The sequence below is a fragment of the Furipterus horrens genome, unplaced genomic scaffold (assembly GCF_987537825.1).
Source record: "Furipterus horrens unplaced genomic scaffold, mFurHor1.1.pri manual_scaffold_1, whole genome shotgun sequence".
NCBI lineage: Eukaryota > Metazoa > Chordata > Mammalia > Chiroptera > Furipteridae > Furipterus > Furipterus horrens.
Genome location: NW_028327171.1, coordinates 114,596,910 through 114,614,262, shown reverse-complemented (window position 1 = coordinate 114,614,262; position 17,353 = coordinate 114,596,910). Strand labels below are relative to the sequence as shown.

At 45.9% G+C, this 17,353-nt stretch overlaps 1 protein-coding gene across 2 annotated transcripts in view; it reads right to left on the bottom strand.

Annotated features, from left to right (window-relative positions):
- Positions 1-253: 253 nt before the first annotated feature.
- Positions 254-17,353, bottom strand: part of ACAD9 (acyl-CoA dehydrogenase family member 9) — a 77,612-nt gene continuing 60,512 nt past the window's right edge. The window contains exons 9-18 of one of the 2 annotated variants that reach the window (XM_090278841.1): positions 14,571-14,646; positions 6,328-6,398; positions 5,931-6,050; positions 5,544-5,672; positions 4,437-4,516; positions 3,562-3,688; positions 3,241-3,318; positions 2,482-2,610; positions 1,668-1,740; positions 254-825 (exon numbers count right to left, since the gene is read on the bottom strand). In XM_090278841.1, the coding sequence (XP_090134967.1) occupies positions 725-825; positions 1,668-1,740; positions 2,482-2,610; positions 3,241-3,318; positions 3,562-3,688; positions 4,437-4,516; positions 5,544-5,672; positions 5,931-6,050; positions 6,328-6,398; positions 14,571-14,646 (984 nt within the window). In that variant the 3' untranslated portion in view covers positions 254-724. The remainder of the gene's footprint in view (positions 826-1,667; positions 1,741-2,481; positions 2,611-3,240; positions 3,319-3,561; positions 3,689-4,436; positions 4,517-5,543; positions 5,673-5,930; positions 6,051-6,327; positions 6,399-14,570; positions 14,647-17,353) is intronic. The other variant, XM_090278842.1, reaches the window with a different exon arrangement.

Sequence of the window (17,353 nt, the reverse complement as noted above, 5' to 3'; positions counted from 1 at the left end):
AAAAGCATATGCTGTCATATAACAAGCAATGCTTGTTACATTGTCATATAACAATCCCATCACCTGAGAGGGATCAGAAATAGGGCTCATAACCCCCATGGCTCTGCAAGTGGGCACATGCTCCACAGTTTTCCGAGCCTTCTTCTCAGGGTGAGAACAAAAGAGACTGGAAGTTATCACCAAAAGGTGGTTCTTTGGGTCATGCTGTCATCCATTAAAGGCTGGTTCTGAGAAAAAAAGGTGACCAGAAGGGTAAATACAAACTACCATTTTATATTCCCTTTTGTCAAATGTTTCCTGGTACATGTTTTTAGTGCATTCTGACCCATCTGAATGAATGACACGTACATAGCTTTCAAGCTATTTCTTGGGGAATATGTGGTCTAGTAGAAATGGTTATTCATGCCTGAAACAGGCCCTGGTTTCCACTGTGAGGTCTCCTAAACTAACAGCACATCCTCAAATCCCAGGTCTTAGCAACTCCATTCTCTCTCTCTCCCCATCTCTATTTAGAACCTGGGATCATATCAAGTAATAGGCATCAAAGGTCAAGCATGGAAGAAGCTCCCTCAGGCCAGAAGAAAGACCTTCAGGTGAAGACTGGGAAGAAATAGTTCAACTTGAAATAATTCCAAGTTCTACACCTTCTGGAAAAAGTGAGAGTTGTCCAGCAATGGTCTGTGGCCTGGAGGATGGCAGGAGCAGAGAACACTGACCCCCTGCTTCAGGATGTCCGGTCCAGAGGGTGGGCACAGATGTATGCTCGCCTCTCTAGGATCTGCTGGGACACTTTCTTGATCTGTTCATCTAGATTTTCTGGAGAATCTGGGAGGGGAAAAGAGACAGTGGGTGATATTTCTGCACTGTGATAATAGAAATATTGCTGGAGCATTTTTCCTAGCAATCAGCCTATGGGTGGTGACCCCACCACTCCCCAAATCTCCAGGAAGTGCTTCTGAGCTATAAAGCCTTCATTGTTAATAACCAAGATCTCATTCTGTTAATCCTTAAAAACTCCAGATCTTAGGAGAGAAGGCACTTGCTCAATAAATGGCCCCTTTGTAATTCAAGCCTATTATTGCAGGAGAAACTATTTCTTCACTTTCCACAGCACATTTACAGTTAGGCCAGCACTGTGGAGGGTGCCTGGCCAGCACCCAGAGCCAGGGGCTACACAATCCCTAGCAATAGGGCTGGTGTCTGCAGGGTAAACGACATAAGGCTTTGGGGGCCAGCAGGACTGTTAAGGTCAGGAGAATTTAAGTTACATATTCTAAGGCATGGTCATGTGGCTATGAAAGGAGAGCATTCCAGACAAACTGAACACACTGAGCAGCATGAGCAAAACCCATGCATGGTCTAGGGCAGCAGCTGGAGACATCTGCAAGTAGGGGAGCTTCATTTCCACTGCAGTGCAAAAGTAAAAAGGCAGGAGAAACGCCTCCTTCCTTTGTGAACCTTCCCTGGGCAGATGCCAGCAAGGCCCACACAGGGACTCTGGCAGAGGTCTCAACTCCTCAGCACAGGGCTTTCCCAGCCCTTACTCAAGGCTAAAGTTGTGAGCAGCCAGCAGGCCATGGGAGCCTGACGGTCCAAAAACAGCTCTCACCAACAACAGTCACCTGGAATCAGACCCTCTCCTTCCTCCCCCAAGCAACCCTACTCACACTTGTCCAGCTGAGATAAGGTGAAGAGATTCTGGGAATAAGCTTCCGTGCAGAAGATGTTGGCCAACAGAACCTGCCAGAACAGAGGTCAGAGAGAACCCTGGGGTCTTGGGTCATAGGGCATCCCCTCTCTGGCAACTGAACTCTAAACTTCATAGTAATACTAGGCAGCTTGGCGGGTCAAGAGGCCTGGCTCAAAAGTCACGGAATCTTAGGTTCTAATTCCAGCCGTAAGCCAAAACAGCTCTGTCCCAAAGACAAATTACTCAACATCTCTGAGCCTGTTTCTACCCCTGCAAGAAGAACACAATTCCTGAGGCCACCAGCTATTGTGGGTCAATGCACATAAAGACCAAATACACAGCAGGCACTCAAGTGACTGCGTCCGCCCCCTCCAGCAGGGTGAGAGGGACAGGGGGAGGGCATCAGGTTTGAAACCCCACCATTCACCCACCTTTTTCTCTCAGGTAGAAAAACTAAAAGGAGTGGCTCTATATCCTCAACAGCACTAACCCTCCCATCCCATAGGAGTTTCAGCGCTCACTACAAGACTCAGCCACAACTCGGCAAACCCATCAGCCTCCAGATCAACTGCTGCATGGACCCTGTGCTTCACTCACCCTCTCTGGGATCACAACTGGGTGCCAAGGCCCTTGATTTGCCCAGCCTCTCCCACTTGAGACTCTTCACCTGGGCCATACCACCCAATGACCCCACCCCATACCCCAACCACTGGGCCTCATTAAAGTGCAGCAGGATCAAGCCAGTGGGAGGCTGCGTGTGGGCTAAGTAGGGCAGGGCAGGGCAGGCTTACCTCATGATCATGGTTCTGGAGTCCTGCTCGCATGGAACGGCTGGCCCGAGAGAGCACAGCTGTCATGCCATATAGGTTGATTAGGATGTTGGCCACCCGCTTCAACACCATCTGCTCCTCCACAATGGTCTGGGAACACAGAGGCCCAGGGTGGAGGCCCATTACCTGGGACACTACACACACTCTCTCTCTCTCTCTCTCTCTCTCTCTCTCTCTCTCTCTCTCTCTCTCTCTCTCTCTCTCTCTCCCTCTCTCTCCCTGAGCACACCTTACCCATCTCTAAGCCTCACTTTATGCTTCTGGGTAGAGAGGCTAATATTGCCTTTCCTTTTAGATTGTGAGAAGTTGGCTCATGGCTACCTTCTGTTTTCCATTTACTCTGTCCAGATCTGGGCAAGGGTTAAGGCAAGACTAGGTCTCAGGAACCTGGCTTAGACTAAAGGCTGGGGCTTAATATATCTTCAGTAGCAAGAGCCTCACAGATCAGGTCCTGGGATTCAGGCCCATGCTGCCTCCACCAAATGCAAGGAGCCTCTCTTTGCCTGGAGGGTGCTCACCCAGCTAGCTGAGTGGTCCCTGGGGCAGACAGCCACAGACAGCCCTGCCTCCCCACCCCACCTCTCCAGGTGAGCAAGATTTCTTCATGGGCCTGGTTCTAAAGGTGCATACTTGGTAAAACATCTCATAGATGCTGGCCCCATCTCTCTGAGCCTAAACTTGGAGAGCCTGCCACCCTCGGTCTAGCAGAGGGCCAACTACCTTGCCAAAGCGGAGCAGCAACGTCTCCACAGTGCGCCCAAAGTAATACACATTCTCCTCGAGCTTTCTGGCACTGTCCTGGTGGGTCAGAGGAAAAGACTCAGTCAGCACAGTACCTCCTCTCCACGGTGCCTGTCATGTCCCACTGGCGCAGAGCACGGCAGGGGGTCCAGGGCTAACATGTAAGCTATTCTTCATCATGACAGGGCAGAGGCGGAACCTCAGCTGTCCCTCAGACTGGCTGGTCTTCCCCAATGCCCCTGGTCACATCCCTTCTGGGGAGGAGATATCCAACAGGCTGCACCTGCTGGGTGCACTCACCGCAACACTGGGATGTACAGCTCCGAGATTCCCTGTCAGCCCCAAGTCCACGGTTCGACCCAAGGAGTCCCGAAGTCTTCGGCCAACAGTCTCGAGGATGGTGGTCACACTGCCTTGTTTAAGCTCGCTGCAGAAAGCCCACAGCCCCATGATCCGAGGCCCTGCTGCTCCTCCCACTGTCCAGCAGCACAGCCCCCATCAACAGGTGCCCCAGAGCTTCAGGGCGCCCATTACTTCTCCCTGACTATGCAAAGCCATAAAGAGCCAACTCAGGCCCAATATGACCGTCCCCCAGCCTTGCTGGACTCCTGGTTGCAGGCAGGCTGAACCCTTCCCACCCGTCAGAGACCAACCAGTCTCCTCTGAGGTGGAGCCGCACTTGCGCTTCCTCCACAGGGAGCTGAGTCACAGCCAGCTTTCAGGTCAAGCTCTTCCTGTAAGTGCTCTGTAAAATGCCCTGGCCCCAGGATGGGGATTGAGGAGAGCAAGAGACCAGAGAACAAGGGTGGGAGAAAAGAAACAAATTGGTCTGCACTGGCCTTGGAGCCTGGCATCTGTTTTAGGGACACCTGTCATTCCCAGATTCTGAAAACACAGCTCCCTGCAGCATGAGAACAGGAAATGGGGGGTGGGGCGCAGCGGTGACTATAAGGGCAGGGCAGTGAGGGCATCCCTGAGCAGCAGGCCCCTCCTATCACCCTCAGGTAAAGGCTAAGCTCTGGAGCCTGGCTTTCAAGGCCCAACACTCACTAGCCAAGGCTCCTGCCCACCTTCCCTCTCTTCAGACAGCCAGTGAATGAGTTCAGCTCTGCCAGGCTGCACTGCCAACCCCATTTTGTTCTTCCTGGGCAGCAGAGGGTGGGAATGGCACCTACTTGATCTTTGCAGTCAGGATGCGGCCAGCATGCTGCAGGCCTGTCAGGGCGATGTACATCCGGAGAATCTCATTGGTTCCCTGTAGCAAACAGCAGAGATGTCAAAGCCACCCCATGAAGTTATCCCCGGCGTACTGCATGCATGACTGGGTAGACCATGTCCCTGTCCACTCACCTGCACTGTGGAAGCTATTGCAAACAGAGCCACGACCTTTCATCATTTCCTATCCTCAGAGTAAGATCCAAGGTCCTCTACTTGTCTCCCTTTCCATCCTCTCCTCATGTACTCCATCATCTGCCCCAACCCCACCAAGCAGGACTGGCTACCACTCCTCTAAAGACTGGCTTATTCTACCTCCATTCACCTAGAGCTGGCAGGTAAGGTCCTGTCTGGGCCTAGCATGTTCTAATTTCCCTGTCCTTGGCCCATACAGCCCTCCCGAGGCCTGGTCAAAGTCCCCAAAGGACCAAGTGCACTTGTTTCATGAGACTTCAATTCCCTCAGGAGAGGTACACCTCTGTCCCTTACTCCCTGGTATTCTGGTTTCCTCCTGGGTCAGTCAGTCCACACAATCAAGACAACTAGCACCTCAAAGGCAGAATGGTGTCTTAGGTATTTCTCTGGCCCTACCACCCCCTTTCTTCCCCACCCAGATCCCTCCCAACACTTTGAGGCTTGTGAATGCACAGGGGAAAGCAATTAAACAGTGAGAAGTGTTAGCCTGGGAAAGCCCTCAGGGATGACCTCTTAAGTTCCCTCAATATGCTGAGGGGGGTAAAAAACCCAGACCCAGACAGCATTCAAAGTCAAACCCAGGCTTCCTATGAAAAGATGTCTGCTTGTTCCACCACAGCTGGCAGAAGCAGCTTTGCAAAGACCTGTGGCGGGTTGCCAGGAGGTGGTAGGCTCAGGGGAAAGGGCCCTTGGGAGTGAGATCCTGGGTTAATTGGTTGGCTTCTCAGCCTCAGCCTCCTCATCTGCAAAACAGTCTAGGCCGGGTTGTGAGGAAGGTTAAATAGAGAATGCACAAGCCAGCCTGGACCCAGAACCAGGAGGCTCAGGGGGTCCACGGTGCAGCAAGGTGGAGCTGAAAGCGGGGCACCCACCTCAAAGATGAGCAGGATGCGGGTGTCACGCAGCATGCGCTCGTACGGGTAGTCCTTCATGTAGCCTGAGCCTCCAAGGATCTGTAGCGCTTCACTCACACACTGCCAGGCACCCTCTGAGCTGAACACCTGCCACGAACCCGGGAGTCAGGTCAGCACAAGGTCATCAGTGCCAACTCCCTTCCCAAAGGAGAAACTAAGAACAAGGGCAGAGTGGCTAGGGCTTGAAGGAGAATTGGGCTTCGGGCTGAGACTGAGCCAAGCAGGATCCCTGACTGTCTCAGTCTCACGGGTGACCACAGGCAAGTCCTTTTCCTTCCCTGACTACAATGACCAGCTGTAGCTGAGGAGCTTTCCTCAGCTTCCCTCTGGCTGTGCTGGGATTACCTTTACTATGGCAGCCTCGATGGAGCAGTCAGGAAATCCTGGTTGATCCAGCATCCCTGCGGTGAGGTAGGCCATACTTTCCATTACGTAAGCCTTCTGAGCCATCAAGGCAAACTTTTCCTGGAGTAGTAAGAAAAAAAAAAGAACACAATCAAGAAACATTTTACACTTGCTGATACCCAAATTTGCCAACCAACAGAGAAGATAATTAAGTCCAAAGCCTCACACTGCACAAGAGAACCAAGCTCTAGCATTCATAAAAAGGTATCACATTAAATAAAGCCTTGTCTTCTTCCCCAGTTACTGCACAGGAGTCATCAGTACAGATACCCAAAGCACACATTTAATGCTTACACAGTGAAATCAATGGATGTGCCAATTGTACAACCTTCAGTACCTGAATTAATCCAAATTCACTAAGGTTCCTGTTGAACTGTTTCCTTGTGCAGGCATACTCAGCAGTCATTTCTGAAAAATAGCAGTTTTTAAAAAGAAAATTTCTGGTTGTCCTAAGATGATTACCTAAGGCTATCACCATTCCCTTTCAAACACTCATGCAGGAATTATGTGAAGCAGGTCTGCTGAGACCATGCACCCTGAAAGACAAGCAGAGCCCCTGCTTCCTAGTCAGTCCAGGGTGGAGGAGGGCTTATCCTCTCCTCGTGGTGCGTACGGCAGTGGACAGATGTGAAAGCAGTTTGAAGTCAGACACAAGTTTGAATCTGGCACTTTTTCTCACCAGCTGGTCACCTAGGCCAATCGACTTTACCTCCCTGAACAATATTATCAACCTCACAGACTGCTGTGAAGATTACATGAGATTCAGGTGGAAGGCACCTAGAGTGAAGTTGGGCCCCCAGAAACACCCTAGACAGAAGTGGGGACTGGTTCACAGCTGTTTATCACCAAAGCAGGAAGGCAGTCTGTTTTGAGAAGGCGGGCCTGTGGCTTCAAAGTATGTAGTTGTAAACACATACCGAGTCATCAGCCCAAGTCAGAAGGCAGCAACACCCTGTTCCCCTGCAGTCAGTGTTCCCCAGACACTTTCACAGGTATGATCCAATCACACACTACTTCCCATAGTGGGACTGTAAGGTAAACAGGCACTCATGCTCACACATTCCTAGGACTCAGGATCTCATCAGAGGTTCTACATCCTTTGGGGAGAGACTGACCACGAGTGCCCTGGAAAAGCCCTTATACTGAAGAATTTCCAGATGGATAAGATGTCCAGAGGACTTCTGAGCCTTGGGAGCAGCTCAGCAGAGTAAGACAAGCTCTGAGCTTGGAGACTGACAGTGTCAGCTTTCAGGCCCAGGTGCATGGCCTTGGACAAAACTCTTACCCTCTCTGAGCATAAGTCTCCTCATCTATAAGATGGAGGTAAAGAACCCAAAACAGAGTGAGCAGCTGGACACTGGCAGGAGTCGAGCCTTGGCACTGCTGGATTAGAGAAAAACCATCTGGGAACAACCTGTTTAGTGAGGATAGCGAAGGAAAAGGGGACGAAACGGGATTCCTGACTGGGGTGGCTGCCCGAGCTGCGGCTGAAAGGACACAAAGGCTTTTTGGCGACCACAGGCTTCCCCAGAGGGTAGTCAAGAGGAGAGTGGATCTCTGCCCGCTGGCAGAGACGGGACTCGACCAAGTGGCATTGGCGCTGGAAGACGGGAGACAGCGTGCTGCTGAGCAAGTGAAATCGCAATTTTTCCTTTGTATTTTTCTCTTGTGAACTGTGGAGAGGGGGCAGAAGTTTGGGGGTGATACGACATTCTTGAGGAGCGCAGGCGCAGAAGTGCGCTCGCCCACTCCCCAACCCTCCCCTTGGGTCGCGGGCGCATATACGGAAGCGCCCTCATTCACTGGCCCAGGTGCGCAGGGCCGAGAGTCCAGTCGTCCCTCAGGCACATCCCAACAGACATAAGATCAGTGCCCAAACGGGCGCAGGGAGGGCCCACTGGACACACAGAAGATCGTGTGAAGTCACCCCTAGCCAGCTCCAGTAGGCACCAGGCCGGAGAGACAGGCCGCAGCACAAAGCACTTGCTCAGGCTCTGCTCGTGCCTGCCCAGGTGGGTGCGGGAAAGGTGGGCGGCTGCGGCCTGGGAACAGCGGGCAGCAGCGACTCACAGGCACTCACTTCTACTGAGCACAAGTGTCCGCGGCCCCGCCCTAAGAGGCGAGAGACCAACTCTCGGAGAGCTGCGCGGCAGGCCTGAGGCTAGCTTCCCGGCCGCCTTGGGCGAGCATGGGCGCACGAGTGCAAAAACACCTCGCCCGCATCAATAGGGACCAATCAATCACTTCCACTGTACACCAGTGTCTGGGGCCCAGCACTGGCAGGCGAGAGACCAACTCCCGGAGCACAGTGGGGCAGACCTGAGGATAACTCCCTGGCCACCTTGGGAAACACCTGGAGCGCTACGCGGCAGGCCTGAGGCGGGCTCTCGGGCCGCCTTTCCGGCTCACAGGCGTGCCTGCAAAGACACCTTGGCTAGCTCCAACAGACACCGAAGGAACGCGCAGTGCGGGGGCCCACTGCTGCAAGGAACAGGAACCTCTGACCCACCTCATCAGACCAGCTGTGGATACAGAAAAACAAGACAACACACAAAGGCTGAACCGACATCTCCACAAAAGAATTCAAGATAAAGTGGATAGAGTGACTCTCAATCAACTAGCCAGAAGGAAGATCCTAACAAAAAGCATCTGAAATATCACCAGACAGCATAAACAAACGACATAAAAGGTACCCCAAGAACATCAGGCTCAGGAGATCAAAGAGACTGCACCACTGAAACCCCCAGATCTACCATAAAGAATCTCATACCACAAAGGTGGGATGGCAAAGTAGACAAATCCAAATAACAAAAACAAACAAGAAGAATCCAACATGGTAAGACGCAGAAACAACCTCTCAATGAAAAGAAAAGAGGAATCCCCAGAAAGAGAGGTAGATGGAATAGACATAGCCCAAATATCAGACATGGAATTCAAAACTATGGTGGTGAAGAAGCTCAATATACTCAACAACCTTAAAAACAACTATGACCACCTCCAAGGAAGTAAACAACAGCTCCAAGAAAATTACAGGGAACTTGCAGAGAACTACACCAGCATAAAAAAAGACATAGAAACTATTGACAAGAACCAGGAAGAAATGAAGAATGCAGTCTCTGAACTGAAAAACACAGTAGAATCAGTCAGTCATAAGCAGACTAAACGAAGCAGAGGACCATATCAGTGAGTTAGAAGATAATGTAGGAAAAAATTCTCAGATGAAACAACAAAATGAAAAAAGATTTAAAAAGTACGAAGAAGAGGTAAGGGAGTTACAGGATAGCATAAGGAAAAACAATATAAGAGTAATCAGAATTAAAGAGGGATCAGAAGAACAAGGAATAGATAAACTGATAGGAGAAATAGTGATAGAAAATTTTCCCAACCTAATGAGAGAAAAAGTTATGCAAGTCCAGGAAGCACAGAGAGTTCTAATAAAGAGGAACCCCCAAAAACCCACTCCAAGGCACATCATAGTTAAAATGGCAACATTCCAAGACAAAGAGAGAATCCTAAAAGCAGCAAGAGAAAAACAGCAAATAACTTACAAGGGAGCTCCAATAAGGCTATCGACCAATTTCTCAACAGAAAAACTACAAGCCAGAAGGGAATGGTCAAAAATATTTCAAGCAATGAACAACAGAGGCCTACAACCAAGAATACTCTATCCGGCAAGGCTCTCATTCAAAATGGAAGGTAAAATAAGGAGTTTTTCAGACAAAGGAAGACTAAAAGAATACATCTCCACCAAACCAGCATTGCAAGAGATGCTAAAGGGAATATTCTAAGAAAAAGGAAGAGAAAAAACAAAAAAAAGGGTAGAGGAACAGAGGTACAAAGGGAAATGAATAAATACATGTCAATAATAACCTTAAATGTAAATGGATTAAATGCTCCAGTTAAAAGACATAGGGTAACAGAATGGATAAGAAAACAGGACCCACATATTTGCTGTCTACAAGAAACACACCTCAAAACAAAAGATTTACATAGACTGAAAGTAAAGGGATATAAAAAAATATTCCAAGCAAACGGACCTGAATAAAAACCAGGGGTAGCAGTCCTCATATCAGACAAAACGGATTTCAAAGCAAGGGCAATAAAAGAGACAAAGAAGGACATTTTATAATACTTAAAGGAAGAATCCATCAAGAAGATATAACACTGATAAACATATATGCACCCAACACAGGAGCACCCAAATACATAAAGCAAATACTAGAAGACCACAAGAAGGATATTAACAACAATACACTCATAGTAGGGGACTTCAACACTTCATTATCAAAAATAGACAGATCATCCAAGCAAAGAAACACAAAGGATATACAGGCATTGAACAACACACTAAACCACATGGACTTAACTGATATATATAGAACTTTTCACCCCAAAGAAGCAAAATATACATTTTTTTCAAAGGCACATGGGACATTTTCAAAGATAGACCACACGGTAGGATACAAAACAAGCCTCAACAAAAGGAAGAAAATTGAAATCATACCAAGCATCTTTTCAGACCACAATGCCTTGAAACTAAAAATCAACCTCAGGGAAAAAAATCAAAGACACCCAAACTCATGGAGAATGAATAACACGCTATTAAATAATGAATGGGTTAACAATGACATCAAAGAAGAAATCAAGAAATTTCTAGAAACTAATGACAATGAACACACAACAGCCCAAAACCTAGGGGACACAGCAAAAGCAGTCCTAAGAGGGAAGTTCATAGCAATACAGGCATATCTGAAAAGACTAGAAGAAACTCAAATAAAAAATCTAATCCTAAAGCTACAAGAACTAGAACAACAACAAACAAAGCATAAGGCAAGAAGAAGAAAGGAAATCATCAAGATCAAAGCAGAATTAAATGACATAGAGACTAAACAATCCAAAAAAATCAACAAAACTAGGAGCTGGTTCTTTGAAATGATAAACAAAATCGACAAGCCTCTAACCAGGCTCATCAAGAAAAGAAGAGAGAAGACCCAAATAAACAAAATCAGAAATGAAAGAGGAGAAATCACGACTGATACCTCAAAAATAAAAACAATTGTAAGAAATTACTACAAACAACTGTATGGCAAGAAATTTGACAACCTAGAAGAAACGGACAAATTTCTAGAAATTTATAATCTTCCAAAACTGAATCAAGAAGAAGTAGAAAGTCTCAACAGAACAATAACAAAGAAGGAAATTGAAACAGTAATCAAAAATCTCCCTGCACACAAAAGCCCTGGACCGGATGGCTTCACAGGCGAATTTTACAAAACATTTAGGGAAGAACTAACTCCTACTCTCCTCAAACTATTCCAAAAAATCCAAGAAGAGGGAAAAATCCCAAACTCTTTCTGTGAAGCCAGTATTACCCTAATCCCAAAACCAGGTCAAGACACAACAAAGAAAGAAAACTACAGGCCAATATCACTGATGAACATAGATGCTAAAATCCTCAATAAAATTTTGGCAAACAGGATCCAACAATACATCAAAAAGATCATACACCACGATCAAGTGGGATTCATCCCAGGGATGCAAGGATGGTTTAATATTCACAAATCAATAAATATAATACATCACCTAAACAAAATGAAAGACAAAAATCACATGATCATATCTATAGATGCAGAAAAAGCATTTGATAAAGTACAACACCCATTTATGTTGAAAACACTCAGCAAAATGGGAATAGAGGGAGCATACCTTAACATAATTAAGGCTATATATGAGAAACCCGAAGCCAACATCATACTCAATGGACAAAAACCTGAAAGCATTCCCCCTGAAATCAGGAACTAGACAAGGCTGTCCACTCTCCCCACTTCTATTCAACATAGTGTTGGAAGTCCTAGCCACAGCAATCAGACAAGACAAAGAAATAAAAGGCATCCAAATTGGGAAAGAAGAAGTAAAACTATCACTACTTGCAGATGACATGATAGTATACCTAGAAAACCCTATAAACTCCACTAAAAGACAATTCGATATAATAAGTGAATTTGGCAAAATAGCAGGGTACAAAATAAATATACAGAAATCTAAGGCATTTCTGTACACCAACAATAAAATATCGGAGACAGAGGCAAAAAAGAAAATACCATTTACTATAGCAACAAGAAAAATAAAATACCTAGGAATAAACTTAACCAAAGAGATTAAAGACCTGTACACTGAAAATTACGCAACAATGAAGAAAGAAATTAAGGAAGATACAAATAAATGAAAGCAAATACCATGTTCTTGGATGGGAAGAATCAACATCATCAAAATGGCCATATTACCCAAAGCAATTTACAGATTCAACACAATCCCTATTAAAATACCAATGACATATTTCACTGACCTAGAACAAATACTCCAAAAATTCATATGGAATCAAAAAAGACCCCGAATAGCAAAAGCAATCTTGAAACAGAAGAACACAGCAGGAGGAATCACGATACCAGACATCAAACAATACTACAAAGCCACTGTGATCAAAACAGTCTGGTACTGGCATAAGAACAGACATATAGATCAGTGGAACAGAATAGAGAGCCCAGAAATAAACCCAGGCCTCTATGGTCAACTAATATTTGATAAAGGAGGAAGGAACATAAAATGGAGAAGAGCCTCTTTAACAAATGGTGCTGGGAGAATTGGACAGGGACATGCAAAAAAATGAAACTAGACCACCAACTTACACCACACACGAGAATAAACTCAAGCTGGATTAAAGACTTAAATGTAAGCCGTGATACTATAAAAGTCCTAGAGGAAAACATAGGCAGGAAAATTTCAGATATCCCACGTAACAATATCTTCACGGATACATCTCCTAAGGCAAGAGGAATAAAGGAAAAAATAAACAAATGGGACTACATCAATCTAAAGAGTTTCTGCTCAGCAAAAGAAAACATCAGCAAGATGAAAAGGAAACCAACCATATGGGAAAACATATTTGCCAATGATATCACAGACAGGGGACTGATCTCCAAAATATATGAAGAGCTTATACGACTCAACATCAAGAAAACAAACAACCCAATTAAAAAAGGGGCAAAGGACCTGAACAAACACTTCTCCGAAGAGGACCTACAGAAGGTCCATAGGCACATGAAAAAATGCTCAACATCATTGGCCATCAGAGAGAAGCAAATAAAAACCACAGTTGAGATATCACTTTACAGCTGTCAGAATGGCCATCATCAACAAATCAACAAACAACAAATGCTGGCGAGGATATGGAGAAACGGGAACCCTACTGCACTGTTGGTGGGAATGCAGACTAGTGAAGCCACTATGGAAAACAGTATGGAATTACCTCAGAAAACTAAAAATGGAACTGCCTTTTGAACCAGCAATTCCACTGCTAGGATTATACCCGAAAAATCCTAAAACCCTAATTCAAAAAAACTTATGCACCCCTATGTTCATAGCAGCCCTTTTTACAATAGCTAAGTGCTGGAAACAGCCTAAGTGCCCATCTGTAGATGAGCGGATCAAAAAACTGTGGTACATTTACACAATGGAGTACTATGTAGCAGAAAGAAAGAAAGAACTCCTGCCATTTGCGACAACATGGATGGAACTAGAGAGAATTATGCTTAGTGAAATATGCCAGGCAATGAAAGAAAAATACCTTATGCTGTCACCTATTACAGGAAACTAAAGAGCAACATAAACAAACGAACTAAATAGGACAAAGGGTTGAATAGTAGTCAGTTGGGGGGAGGGGGGAGGGAGAGAAGGGGGATAAGTAAGGGAAGGGTCTAGTCAAGGAACGTATATGAATGACTCATGGACATGGACAACGGGGAGGGATATGATTGTGGGAGAAGGGATGGGCTGGGTGGGGGGAGCAATGGGGGAAAAATGGGACAACTGTAATTGAAAAACCAAAAAATAAAAGAAATTAACGAAAAAAAAAAAGAACCCAAAACAATGCCTCCTGTCCCCACCTTGCCCTGAACTTCAGAGTAACCCCCAAGAATCCCTGCATATCCCTGCAGTCACTTCCACAAAGCTAACATAGTAATGATGTTCCATGTCCAACAAACACCCTATGGGATGGTTTTAAGTTCACTGGCAAAGTAAAACCCAGATTTCAGGTATCCTAACAAAAAACAAACAGACAAAATGAAAAAACAACAACAACAAAAAAACAGACCACCAAGAAACAAGGGAACATCAAGAGGCTTAGCAATCTGGGTTCCAAATCTGCTCCCACTCCTCACCCACTGTGAAAAGCGTTACCTACAAATGGGGATCTTGTGAGAATCAATGCTAATGTTTATGGGTATCTGGCCCACACTAAGTAGCTCTGCTTTTAGTGGTCAGAGCAGCAACCCCTCTCCATCTCTGACACAATGTCCACTCCCTCTCTCCCCTTACGTAAAACAAAGGAATACTGAAACATGAACACTCACTCTTTGGGGACAGACCAAGTATATTCTTTGGTCTAAACCAAAACTCAGGTCCTGGGTGGCCTGGCTCAGCACCAGCCTGTGTTGAGGACATGGAAAAGCCTCCAGGCTGGAGTGGAAGCAGCAGGGACAAGGCTGTGCCACAAAGGGCTCCTGTCCCTGTCTTACCTACCAATCAATTTCTTGAGTATCCCAGCCACAGAGCTGCCCATGCTGAATCGGCCACTGTTGAGGATGTTCATGGCCACCTGCAAAGAAAGCAAAGGAGGCTCACTGTGGATTCCACTCCCTCAGAGTCCTACTTACCCACATTGTGCTGCGAAAAGCCCAAGGATCCTGGAGGACCAGAGATGACAACCACAACAGTACCAGCAAGTTTGAAGAAAAAAAAAAAAAAGAAAGACATGTTTCTAAAGACTTGGGCATCTGGGCCGAGTTAACCATCCTGCCATTACTCACTGAGCACAGTACTTTAAAACAAGGTCACTCCATCATTGTTATGGCTCTCACAAACATCCTTGAAGTCACCCCCTCAAAAAGGATTTGGACAACCTCAATCCAGAACAGACCAATTCTTTTCATCCTTGGGGAAAGAAGTAGCAACTAAAATGTATTGGGTATATGCTGCAAGCCATTTAGACTTTCCCAGCAATGCTTCAACATCAGGATCTTTATTTTTACAGATAAAGAACATGAGGTTCAGAGTGGTGAGAGGATTCACCCAAGGTCACACAGCAAGCATCTGCCTGACACACAGAACCATGCTCTCTCCACTGACCTAGCCCCTTACACTGACATGACATGCTTTTCCTCCATTGAATTCCTACAATAATGACATAGTTAAGAAACTTTGTCAGCTTCTCTCCTCTTTTCCAATGTTAACTTCCTACCTAATGTAGATGGTGAGCAGCTGGGAATGAGGGACAGGCACACACTTGCGTACACGCACTGCTTCCTTAGTACTACACTACAGATTCATGGAGGTGCCCCCTTATAGACTACAAGGGGCACAGACGCAAACAGCTGACTAGGCAATAGGTGGTCAGTGGTATAATGGTGGAGTAAAGGGCAGGCACACACGTCCAGCAAAAATAGGTAGGTTTGTGTTTCTTTTGTGTGGGGAGAGGGGATATTGCGTAGCAATGGTTCCCACCCAAGGAGATATCTCTGAGCTGGGTCTACCGGCCATCCCCGGGAGAAAGGAAATCCCAGGTCCAGCATCATCATGTGGCTACCAGCATGAACCTCCTAAAGGACAGTTGTGATTTGTCAAGCTTCTGCTCAAGCCATGATACCCAAAGGCAGGACGAGGGTCTGTGGTAAGAAAGGTGTTTGTGAACTCTATAATTTTCCTAGAAACTCCACTGCAAATGCAGTACTGCTTTTTAAGGGATTGCTTATGTGTGACTTGCATTAATCAAACATACAAGTTAATTTGCATTTACAATTACCTATTAAAGAACCTAAATGGGAGAATCCCTCAAAACAGATCCTGTGGGACTGGAGAGATAGGAAACAACTGCTCTAGCTACTAAGAAGAGCAAGTGCTCATTCTAGACCACTCAGTCCAAGGTGTTAGGGATAAAGAAGCGAGCCAGTGACTCTCAAACCAGTAGGAGATATTTAACAGATGAATCATGGAAAAGGGGTGAGGAAATGACATTCTGCAGCTCCTCACACACATCTCTGGGATCAAAAGGAGGAAGATTGTTGTCACCAAACAGAGAGAATTGGGAAGGTGTAGCTAGATAACTTTGCAAATAAGTTGGAGATAGACCTATACTTAGTTAGTCACACCCTGAGTTAAGCAGTTAATTGTGTTAGATTGTGAACCCAGATTAACCAGTAATGGAGAAACGGGGGAGAAGGGGAGGGGAGAGGGAGCTAATTGCATTAGGGAGGGGGAGCTAATCACATTAGTATAAAACCAGTTTTCTTTGTCTACTTTATGCACACATTCTCCTGGCTGGTGGTGTGCCCAACTCTGCAGACTCGTGAATAAACTCCTTGCTTTGCTGCTGAAGTCGTGTCCCAGTGATTTATTGTGAGTGTTTCTCACAAAGGTAGCTGGGTAATATGGAAAACAAGGCCAAACCCTGGGGGTCAGGCCTAGCTGCGCACTGAATGGGTGAGCTCAGTTAATTCACACAACTTTCCTAGGGGCCCTCTAATCTCTTAACTTCAGATTTCGTGTGTTTCACTCAGTACATGGGAGGACACTGAATAGGACATGAGGAGGAACTAAATTCTCCCATCTGCGTTCCCTTTTTTCTCTTCCCAAATGAGCTTTTAAAAGCCCGCTCAGTTTTATAAACAAAATTCACTTCATAGCCCCTTATACTTTATTCTTCTCTTAAAACAACAAACAAAAATAAAAGGAGAAAAAGACTTGACACTATGTCTCATTCCCTGTGGATCAAAGACCTGATAGGTTTAGCCATATCTGAAAAGGGTCCTATGACCTTAAAGACTGGTCTTCCTACTTAATCTCGTAGTTCTCTCCTGTCTCTCAGCACTTGCACGCTTTATCACCTCTCTACTGCAAGTTTCCTTTTTAATTTCCACAACTACAGTCTAGATCTCAATTTTCCCAGATGCAAGCCGTTCTTTCAAAAGCCCGTCATTTAATTGCCTCTATACCCTAAGTAGTCTGACCATTGACAAAACCTGCCAACACCAGAGCAAGAAGCTCTTACTTTTACCTCACATCAGCCTCTCAATTTTCACCTGGCATTTGGTCATTCTGTGATCTCTTGTATCAATCAAGTGTATCACATTTTTTAGTGTTTAGGCTAACTGGCAAGTAATCCCACGAATTTAAAAGTCTTTATAAATCTATTTTTCTTGCATATTAAAATAACAATTTTTCACTTAACACGATGGGGAAAATTTTTTAATGCAGTGTTGGTAAGTACTAGGGACAGCGGCATCCTCCACAGTGATAGAGGGATTGAC